The sequence below is a fragment of the Vigna radiata genome, unplaced genomic scaffold (assembly GCF_000741045.1).
Source record: "Vigna radiata var. radiata cultivar VC1973A unplaced genomic scaffold, Vradiata_ver6 scaffold_214, whole genome shotgun sequence".
Lineage (NCBI taxonomy): Eukaryota > Viridiplantae > Streptophyta > Magnoliopsida > Fabales > Fabaceae > Vigna > Vigna radiata.
In genome coordinates, this window is record NW_014541782.1 from 431,941 (window position 1) to 443,696 (window position 11,756).

An 11,756-nucleotide genomic window follows, 5' to 3' on the forward strand; every position below is an offset into this window, starting at 1 on the left:
TTCAACAGAAAATAGTCTTAAAGTTACAAATTTTCTCTACAAGCCATCTTCATTACTCTCATTATTCTGCATCACAATAATGATTTTTGCTCCTGCATACAACCTTTTTCATTATAATTACTGTGCATGCCATATATTTTCCACCATTAGACTTGAGCAAATAAATAAACTTCATCAAATCCTTCCCTACAAGAAGCATAAACACATTATCATCAGTAGAACAATTTGATGTCAAAGTTTTAAAGACATTATGAGCATACCCAGCCTTCCCACTATAAGTGGGACTGTAATTGTAAATGAGATTGTCCAGCACTTCTTGAGTAGCTGGTCTGTTTAAGGATTTCCTAGCTTCACTGGCGCCAGAATTGTGAAAGTAGAAAAATGTTAGCCACTGGTGAGTTCACAAAGACAGAAGAAAGCTCAATCAGCTCATTATTCGCAGGTAGCAACTAGCAAGAGCGTTCTTAAAACTTATTTTCTAGACTGTAATTTAGTTGGGATTTGCAATAAGCAGCAAATTGGTGAGGATACTATAAGGGTAATCATAAAAACATTCACTCCACTAAAATGGGTTAGATAGTAGATACGTAGTGCATACTGCATAATATTTCACACCAATATAAGCAGTAAGCAAATATTGCTTCATTCTGTTTTTTCACTGCTCTGGCAACTACTCTGGAGAACTCATTTAACCTTTTAGATAGCCATTTTTCCTAGAATCATCTACAAGTGTTGCTGCATTATGAGGGAATAAAGAGCAACAATATTATCACATTGAGTACCAACCTGACCAAAAAATTTGCAGCATGCTGAGTTATCTGTATGGCATCTTCAGTGTGTGGAATTCTTGGTGAACCCCATTCAAAGGCATTTTTCTGCAGCATCATTTGTGAAGGACATTAAATAGCTGAAATAATGAGAGTTTCGCATAATATTTATGATATCAAATGAAATTCACAATACTGCAACATAAAATTTATCAATCACCTCTGGATGCCATTGGAAGCCAGTTACAGGATAGTTTCGTGAACTTATAGTGGAAACATAAACCTAGAAGAATTACACAGGCTATTAGATTGCTTTTATGAGGGAAGCCAAATATATGCCATGAAAAGATGGATTTGTACCAACATCATTTCTAAAGATAGGATAACATTGAGTACCTTATCAAAATCATCCGTGCTAGTTGTCAAGATCTCGAAAAAACTAGATAACTTCCGATTACCCAGAAACTTCCCAGGAGAAATGCCTAACTACACACATGAAATCAGATAAAAACTACATTACCGAATTTCAAACATCTAGGTTTAGCCTTTTTCAAATCAATTTTATCTGAAAATCCAGACCAACCCATTCATTTTGCCTAGGGTCAAGTTGGTTAGAGTAAAATACTCTAATTGAAGACAATGAAATTTTTGTCAGATCGCAAAAATTAGTATATGCTGAAGAATAATTTATTGACTATACAAACTCACATGATGGTTTTGCATGACAAGACAATCTGTAGTCATCTTCCTTAACAACTCTGGAGGAAATCTACAGGAAAGAGAAAGTGATATAGTGATTATTGTATACTGAACCTATAAATTAACACTTTAAGATACACCACCATCATTGTGTGGAATAAGAAAACATCATTAATGGACAGAGACTAAACAAGTCTGGAGGAATTCTACAGGAACGAAAGAATTTCCCAAATGCTACCTAAGTTCAAAGCTCAGATCCCAAATTCATTACAAGTCCATTTATAGATCAACGTGCAACTTCAGAGAAACACTATTAGCATAAATTGTTCACCTTTGAAAAACAGTTTCTTCGATTTTTGGACTCCCCACAAATTGAACAGTACTTGCTTGATCTGNTGCAGAAAACTCTTCNAGAATATTATTGTCCTATTATAAGGGATAAAATGAAATAAGTATAACTTGAAAAGAAACAAAAAAAGAGAATAGAACTAGAATAATAATACATTGTCAAAAAGTTCTCAACTCATCCAACGTTCTCAAAGACTCGTGAATATTGTTATAAATGTTTAACTTAGAATAAACAAATAAAATTACCCAAATTGATATAACAGCAAATTTTCAACTGTACGTGTAGTGAATTTGAAATCCAAGTCATTAATAACAATGTTCCCAGTACAATGCAACATAGTAAGATAACATAAATAATGTATTTGTTCACTTGAAGCAAATAACGCAAAAAATTATACTATGATGCCTAAAATTCATTCAACATAAAAAATACTAACAAGTAACAAGTACCTGATTTATCTGCAGACATTTCCTCTTGGGAAAAGAAGCTTACCTGACTTATGATCATCGTTATGAGTTCAAAACCTAAGCAAACTGCATATAATGGGAAATGATCTCCAGCATCATTTTTCTCTAAAATTTTCTGCACAGAAAAAGATAACTTGATACATAAGGTTCTAAAATTGAAAAAATACATGTATCAACAAAGCATTCCTCAGCATCACGAAACAAATTTATCTAACAAAAGCACAAATAAAATAAATGCTAACAAGTAGCTAAAAACGAGCTATCCATTCCTCAGTAATAATCTTACACAGATAAATAGATACCTTAAATATTTTCGTAACAGTTTCAAAATATAAACCACTATTAGCCGTTCCACCAGTGAAGAGAACTCCATTTACCAATTCGAGCTTCTGCAAAACATCACAAACATTTCTACATCTTTAGTGAAAGAAATAGGGGTAATGTTACTTACATCTACAACAATTTTTCCTTTCTTTCCCATGCATGCAATTTCATACTTAAAAATAGGAGCTCAATGTAAATTATAATTTTAATTCATCTTTAGTGAATTAAAAGTAGTTGTTAAATATAGTATATTTCTGACGGTCCTCGACCCTGATTATTTACAATATAGTAAGAAGTGTTAATAACATTTTTTCATACATTCCTTCTACTAAGCATTTTATTATTTTTTAAAATTTATTAGAAATTACAAAGTTATAAGTGTTATTTATTAAATACAAAATATACACTAAAATACGGGCAACTTTAAATAAATTTCATCAAATACAAAAAAAATGTTTTGTGTTAGTCACAATATTCATATATTATTATTAATTTCATATTCCAATCTGTTTTATTTATTTTCCTAATTATATGAAACAAAGACCCACTTGCAAATGTTCTTTTCAATCTTTAATATCAACAGAAAGAAAGAAAAAGATTAGCTCATATTAATTAAAAAAAGTTGGTTAAGGTCATATAATTGTGCCCATCTTATTTGAAAATAAACATTTTTATTAAGAAATCTGTTTGAAACATAATCTCAAGAATAAAAGAAAGTCCTAGAAAACAAAGCATCAATTGAATTAAACGTATTTTGTGAACAGTCTTATTAATTTGCCCATTTTTCTTATAGCTGTAATTAATGTGAATTTAACAATGTATCCACTCATTTAATGTTACTATTTTAAAAATATTTTATCTTTAAATTAAAACATTATCTAATAATAATTAAGGAAAAAGATATATGTATAAATTTAACTACCATTTGGAAAGTTCGGAAAATAGTTATAAATAGATTTAATAGCTTGTTTTGTCTCCAATTTTGGGAAAGAATGTCAATTCTCTTGGAGAGGTTATTACTGATTTGGGTCAAGTCCTCACGAATTTGGTTTTGGTATCACTTTAAAAGGTGATATCCATGTGTATATAAATTCATATTTATCTCTTCTTTTTATCTGAAATGACACTTTGTTTGTATTCCAACAAATTCAGTCTTTGGTATTAAAAGTGTGTGAAATTGACATTTACTAAATTTTGTGTCAACTTCATCACTTCTATTAAATATGCACAAACTGTGTTAATTTTTTTCTTTATGCTTCTCTGAATTCCTTTTAACACATTTAAATTTAAAAATCAAATTTTATTATTTCAAAAAAATTCATTGCTTTATTAAAATTTAAGAATTAAAAATATGTTTAACTTTAAAAATAAAAAAAAAATTACGGTAAAATAATTAAAAATAAAAACAGAGAAAAAAAGTTCTTCACTTTCATTATCCATTTCATTCTTAGCATCTCCACAGCACCACCACAATCCAAACCCTTAATTCCCAATTTTCCACCGTTCCCCGTGCGAACACTATCACCCCCAACGATGAATAGAAGCTTCTCCCACCTTTTGAATATCATCCTTTTCTAATCACTGTTTTTATTCACTCCTTTTCTTTACCAATTATTATTCCTACTGAAATTCTACTATCATTGCTAGTTCAAAATGTGGAATACATTCATTGAAATTGTATCAAATTTCCCATAGGCTGTGTAAGAGATTTGAACCTTTTACCAGCTTAGTTATTCACTTTTGCAACTGGGACATAGAACTTATCATTGTTTATAATAAATGGAATTTGGAGAATAATTATACCTCATTACTTGACATAATCTATCACTACAATTTTGGGTATTCTGTTTTTTTTTTTCAATTTTATCTTATTAATTATTATTTTGTTAATTTAAATAATTATTCATAATAAAACATTATTTTTCAGTCTTATCATTTTAGTAACTTTTTTAATTAAAATGATTATTCATTATGAAAAAATTATTTATTTTTTTATCATTTTATTAATTATCTCTTAAAATTTAAATAATTACTCCTCATATTACTTATAATTTTTTTATTTCAATAATTAAATTTATTTTATTAGCTATATATCTACAATTATATATACTTTTTTAATTTTATTATTTTATTTTTATCATTTTAATTACTATTTTTAAAATATATATAATTTATAGATATTTAAAAAATACATACACACATACGTTATCGCAGCTTGTATTTATTCAATGATGATTATAAATTATCTTTAAAAAATAATTATATATATAGTTTACCTTCAAATTTTAGCTTCTAATTAATTTATGCCGGGTAAGTAAAATTTAACGCTGTAATGGCTGTAAAATATCTTCTTTTAAGAATATATTTACTTTAAAATTGTAGAAAAATTAAGGTTTAAACCTTTTTGGTCCTAAGTTATAAGCGGATGTTCAGTTTAGTCTCCGTTTTTTAAAATGTAAATCTTTAGTTCCTAAGTTATAAAAAATTGTATCAAATGAGTCAAAAAAGGACTTTAATAACAGCACTTTAGATTGCTCTTTGTACTTTGACCATGAACATCAAAAAAGGACTCATTTGATACATTTTTTATAACTTAGGAACCAAAGGTTTACATTTTTTAAAACGGGGACTAAACTGAACATTCACTCATAATTTAGAGACTAAAAAAGGTTTAAACCAAAAATTAAAATAGAAAGAATCAAAATAAAAACGTGTTCTATAAATTCTAAACATAAAGTGTAACCATTTTTAAAATATGCCATACAAAACCAATTTCAAAGTATAACTTGAAATTTAACAAATTTTACAGCTACAAGAGATTTATTTTTTACTTTGATTAAAATGAACTAAAAATATAAATATCTCAGGGTCAATTATAATTTATTATTTATTTTTTTATCTGATATTCATAAGTTTTATATTGTTTGAGTTAAAAGAGCTTCACCAAAAGACCGACGAAAATTGGAAAGGGTTTAAAAAGTTTTTACCCTAGGTTTTGTTTTTAATTATTTTACCTTCTTTTATTTTGTTATTTTTAAAGTTAAACATATTTTTAATTCTTAAATTTTAAGAAAGAAATGAAATTCTTTTAAAGAATACAATTTGATTTTTAAATTTAAAATGTATTTAATAAATAGAAAAAAATGGTTAAGAGGAATTCAGAAAAAAGAAAAAAAAAAACTAACGTCATTTATGCATATCTAATACAAGAAATAACATTCACGTAAAATTTATTAAATAAAGATCACTTTCACAAACTTAAAAAATGAAGAGTTGAATTGACACTATTCAACAAAATTGAAAATAGACTATTAAATCTTATAAAAAAGAGTGAGTGAATTTGTTACTTAGGTTTTACAGCGGTAACCTTAACAGAGTCACGATAAGCCTTTACCTTCAGAAGCTTTTCCGGCGGCTCGGTGTAGATGAGGGGAACAACTCGGGCGCCGGCGGCTTCCACGAACTTCACGTAGGAGGCGGCGATGTAGGAGACGCCGGTGGCGTTGCTGAGGCGTCCGTCGGCGCTGTCGCCAGGATGGCTGACGATTCCGATGACCGGCTGGTAATAGAGGTTGGGATCAGGAGCGCGGCAACTGGACGGCGAGCCAAGGGCGAGTTGACTCGGGAGGAGGATCGACGAGCGGGTCCCGGCGGAGGGAAGAAGGCAGACGGAGAAGGCGATGAGGAAGAGGACCCAAACGGCGTGGCTTGACATGTTGGCGAAGCGAGTGTGTGAAATGAAAATGTATCTATAACGGAACACTTGCCATCAAACTATAATTTAATTGATGTTATTGTTAGAAGTGATATATCGACTAGAGATAAGGTTATTTAAGTGTATATAAGTGAGTGTAAACCTCATCCTATAAGTCGGTTTTGTGGGGTTGAGTTAGGTTTAAAGTCCACTTCTAACATGGTATCAGAGCCATGATTGAAGCCTATCCTAGCCATTTCTGTTATCATTGGGCATATTGTTTCACCCGCTATCGGACCACCCATTAAAAAGAGATAAAGCCATTTAAGTCTATATAAATGGGTGCAAACCTCATCCTATTTGTGGGGTTGACTTAAACTTAAAAGAACCATATGGTTTTTTAACTATTGAGGATGATGATGTTCCACATCGGATGATGTAACGTTTGCAAAGGGGAGAAGATGGTGAATTGGTGGGGTCCATTTTGCAGTCTTCATGCCCAATGGGAATGATTATAGGTCTCTGGTAAGGTATGATAAGGTTTATCTGTTCCCAATGGTTCGGAGTTTTTTTCTTTTTATTTTGATAATATGTAATATATATGATTTTAATTTATACTTACACAATAATAATTATATATTTATCATACTTTTAAAAAAATTGTAAATTTTTTAATAATGTATATATATCACATATTTTATTTTCAAAATAAATATAACCCTGGTGAAATATGTCTCGTTTCCTATACACTCTAGTATTCGTGCATTAGTAAATAATATGTATTTAATTTCGTGTAATTAATATGAATCTTGTATGATGAATTTTTTGTTACATCATGGGTTATGTAGGACTAAATATGGATTGTTTGCTTCTTATTTTTCATTAAAACATGATCTGACAAAATGTAACGAGAACCAAAACCAATTAGACACTGTGCTACAAAATCAATATCACGTGTAAATAGGATCTACACAATATCTTCGCGTGAACAATGTTTTCTGTAATGGTGCTAAAAACAAAAACAATTTGCAGAATTGTATAAAAAAACATCACTTTTCTTTCTTTTTTTTTAAAAAAAAATATACTTATTTCATATATTAAAACATATTAAAAGTGTCAACCTATTATTACATTTTTTGTTGTGATGTGTTACGGAGTGAAAAGATTAAGGTGATGTCCACCGCTATCATCCCTTTTCGCAAATCAATTCATTCAAAATCAATAAATAAATAAGGAGTGTGAACTCTTAATTTCGTCAGAATAATTACAATATTAAATAAAATAAAATATTAGAATAATGAAATTTAAAAAATTCTAAAATAATAATAAAAAAAGTAAGTTTTGAAAATAAAAATTATACTACATTTATACTACAACATATTTTTTCGTGATTAAAAAAAATATACTTTAAATATTTTTATCTTAAAAATATATTTAAAATCAAAATATATGAATAAAATGTGTAGAATAAAACTTTTTATTTAACATTAATAAAAAAAATAAAACTCTTTTTTATTGATCTTTCCTTTTTACTCTTTCTATTTTTTTTTATTTTTCAAAAAATTACCCTTTCTTATCTTCTCATTATATTCTTCTATTTTCTTTAGAAGATGTAGGACTTATAAATAATATTATTATAAGACTTGAGTAAATTTTAATGAAAGTTATATATTATAATAAAGAGTTGTATACTTACTTAGTGAGAGTTATTTGATGATTTAAGTGATTATGTATTTAAGTTGTGAATAAAACATTAAATTTTATATTATTTATTTACATTATTTTAATAAGTGTAACATATGTTATTGTATGATGATTGTGGAAAAACTTATTGGATGGTGTTGAAGAAACTGTCTATAAAATGCTATTTATATTATAATTTCTAATATTTTATTTTTTAGATTTTTATATTCTATATTTTAGTATTTAAATTTAGAAACTAATAAGTATAGTTTTTGTAAGTTTAGAAAACTATCATTTTAGTTATTTATATGATCAAAAATATTATAACTTAAATATTAGTTTATAATAATGTTGAACACATAAAAATAATTAATATTATTAAATTAAAAAATATATATTTATTCAATTTGAGAGTTTAAAATTCAAAATATATTAAAATTTGAGACAATCACGATTTTTTTTTCTATTTTTATTTTTTACTTTAATGTAAAAGTACATGAAAAAATATAAAATATTTTTGAATAATAATATTTCAATACATCAAAATAAAAAATTTTTACACTATAACATTATGTTGTAAAATATTATTATTTTATTATTGCAATTGAAAGTTGTGCAACGTTAATATTTTATTAATTAACAACNGTCAAATCTTTAAGTGCTGAAACAGTCAAATTTTATGGGTTGAAACAGTCAACTTATCTGTTTTAATTTATTTTATTTATTTTATTCTTTCCTAGCTCTATAAATAGAGAGCACTTTCGCATTCCAAATGACGCTCAGTCTTTCTCATTCTCTTCTCATCCTAACTTCATTTTTATTTATCTTCTACAAATTATCCTGGGTATAAACTCTATTAGAGTAGAGTTTTTTGCTAGTTCTATGATACTCGAATACTTTCGAGAAGCTTCTGTTGTATCCTGGGGGACTTGCACACCGCGGATAAGTCCTTAAGGACAGCGATCTACACGCCTCAGGAAATAACGGTATGAGATTTTGGTCAGTATTTTCTAACAATCTTAAGGACTTATTTTTTAATCTCATTACTTTTAAAAGTCAAAAAGGTATGAGAGACTAATCCTATCTTATTATTGATAATTACGTTGTTAATTTTAAATGCTTTGAATGATAATATGATGTTTGTGCTCTAATTGGATAATTTATGATGTTACCATTTTGCTTTCTGAACAAATTTGGGAATGAAAATTTTAAACAGACGTATCAGTAACATTTAAAGATTGCCATTCAATTAATGAGAGGTTAGGATTATGATTCCCTTCTACTAAGAAATAAATTAAGGGTTATAATGTTCATTATAATTAGCAGTAGCGGGAGAAGGGTTTTACGTTGAATTATAATTAAGGATTTATGAGAGGTTAGGATTTTTTTAATCATAATCAATTAATGTTAGAATCCTCTTTTAACCATTTTAATTTTCAATTTATAGAAATTTTTAATTATATTGGGATGCATTACGTCTGCACCCTAAATTTAATTCCCTAATGTGTAATTCAAAGCTAAAAACTCTGCTCAGAGTTTTTCCCCCATATTCTTCCTTTCTATCTCTCGAACAAAAGGTTGGAGAGTTCTTCATTGTGCTAGGAGGCCGTGCAAGGAGATTTATGTTCTTTTCTTTTTCTCGGTCTCTGGTTCAAGCCGTAGAGAACCAATTTCTTCTCCCTTCTTTCTGGTTTTGGGTTACTTTGCAGAGAATCTCTTATTCTCCAATCGTTTGGCATCGCTTCATTAAGCCTCAGGGAGACATCATTTTCTCTTTCTCTTTCCTTGGTTCTAGCGCAGTTTTTACAGGGAAGGAGATGATGGGTCCGGTGACTCAGGCGTGGTGTTTCCGCAACGTGTGGGTTCGCTCTCTAGTGTCTCTGTGGCGGCGAAGGTCTCTGTTAGTTGGCATCCTCGTGGCGGTGCATGGCGTTCACGTTAGGTTTTCGATTCAAAATTGGACTTTCTGTTATTGATTTTGCGATTTAAGGTTTTGTCCTCTGGTTTTGGGGATTTTGAGTTTTCTGATCTTGTGATTTTGGGTTGAGCCGCGAGGAAGGAGACTGTTTCGATTTGGGGTTTTCTGCGCTTGGAAATTGTTTTGCGATTTGGGGAATCAGGGTTTCCTGAACTTGGGAAATTCCTTTTAGGTTTTGCAGAAAATACTGTTCTTATTCCCAAATTCTTTCTCGGTTCAATTTTGGTGGTTCCTGTTTTCGGAGCGTGGTTTGCAGGTTGTTTGTTTTGATCTTAAGATCTGAGATTTAGGGATTTTGAAATCTGTTCTTGCGAACATTGGGTTTTCCTGGAGTTTCTGTTTTCTCGAATCTGGTTTCTTGTTGGATTTGAAACTGGCTCGGCCATGGCGGTTTCCGCTTGTTGGTGGTTGTGTGAGTGCGGCAGGGGGAGCTGCCGATAGTCAGGGGATTGCAGTGACCTCTCATGTGAAATTCTTTTTGGCCATGGGTGAAACTGGGTTGGATTTGAATATACTGGGTTGTAGGCCCAGAGTTTACACGGTTGATTGTGGATGGTTCAGTTTGAACCTAATTTGGCTGCCGATTCAGAGGATTATTTGGAGCCTTAGGTCTGATTTTAAAATCAGATTAAAGTAACGGGAAATAAATTAATTATTGATATTAATTAATTATAAAGGGAGAGAGAAGAAAATATTTATATATAATAATTATTATAATTATGACAAAGTTATTACTATTTATTTAGTAATTAATTGGAAATCAAATTAATTTATTGAAAGAGAAATTAATTTGATTTAAAAAGGAAGTTGATGGGATTTTAATTAATTGAGAATTTGATTTTAATGATGATTATGATTTATTATTTTGGAATTGACATTTATTTATTGTTGGTTATCTAGTTTGAGTAGAATTCATTGAACACATTGTATTTTTGAATAAGATTTTAGATAACTATGAATGATGATTGAATAGTGTCAGTTAGAGAATGAGAATGAGAATGATGATTGAATAGTTAGAAATAAAATATTTCTAAGATTTTAGGTGTTAGAATCATGAGGAAGGGAGATAGTATATTACTATCCCAAGAACAATATATCGAGAAACTTCTTAAGAAGTTTAGGTTTTATGACATGAAACAAATGAGTTCCCCTTATGATGCTAATTCTAAATTAGTGAAAAAAATAAATAAATAAAGGAGAATCATCATTTCAGCCTCAGTATGCCCAGATAATTGGGAGCTTACTGCACTTGATATTGCTTATGCAGTAACACCTGATATTGCTTATGCAATAAGTAGACTGAGTAAGTATACCCAATGTCAAAATCAGGAACATTGGAGTGAACTTTACATGATTATGAGATACTTAAGAGGTTCGATGAATTATGTCATTGAATATAGTGGATTTCCCATTGTACTTGAAAGGTACAATGATGCTAACTGAACTCTGATTCAGATGAGACAAAATCCACTAGTGGTTATGTATTCACACTTCGGGGTGGTGCAATTACATGGAGATCAGCCAGAGAAACAATTATTGTGAGATCAACAATGGAATCTGAGTTTGTTTCTCTCGAGATGACTGCTAATGAGACTGAGTGGTTGAAAAACTTCTTAGCAAACATTCCACTAGGAATGAAACCAACCCCATTAATATCAATACACTGTGATTGCCAATCGGCAATAGCTATAGCTAAAAAGAAGAATTACAATGGAAAGAATAGACATGTACAATTGAGACACCAATTTGGTGAAGCAGCTGCTAAAGAGTGGAACTATTTCCATTGATTATGTGA

At 29.7% G+C, this 11,756-nt stretch overlaps 1 protein-coding gene across 1 annotated transcript; it reads right to left on the bottom strand.

Annotated features, from left to right (window-relative positions):
* LOC106778134 (gamma-glutamyl hydrolase 2-like) lies at positions 1-6,430 on the bottom strand. The gene is made up of 10 exons (XM_014666049.2): positions 6,001-6,430; positions 2,585-2,671; positions 2,308-2,397; positions 1,798-1,892; positions 1,476-1,536; positions 1,164-1,253; positions 988-1,050; positions 787-875; positions 261-353; positions 1-186 (listed from the first exon to the last, which is right to left on the bottom strand). The coding sequence occupies exons 1-10, from the start codon at positions 6,319-6,321 to the stop codon at positions 147-149; spliced, it is 1,029 nt and encodes a 342-aa protein (XP_014521535.1). The 5' UTR covers positions 6,322-6,430; the 3' UTR covers positions 1-146.
* Positions 6,431-11,756: the final 5,326 nt, after the last annotated feature.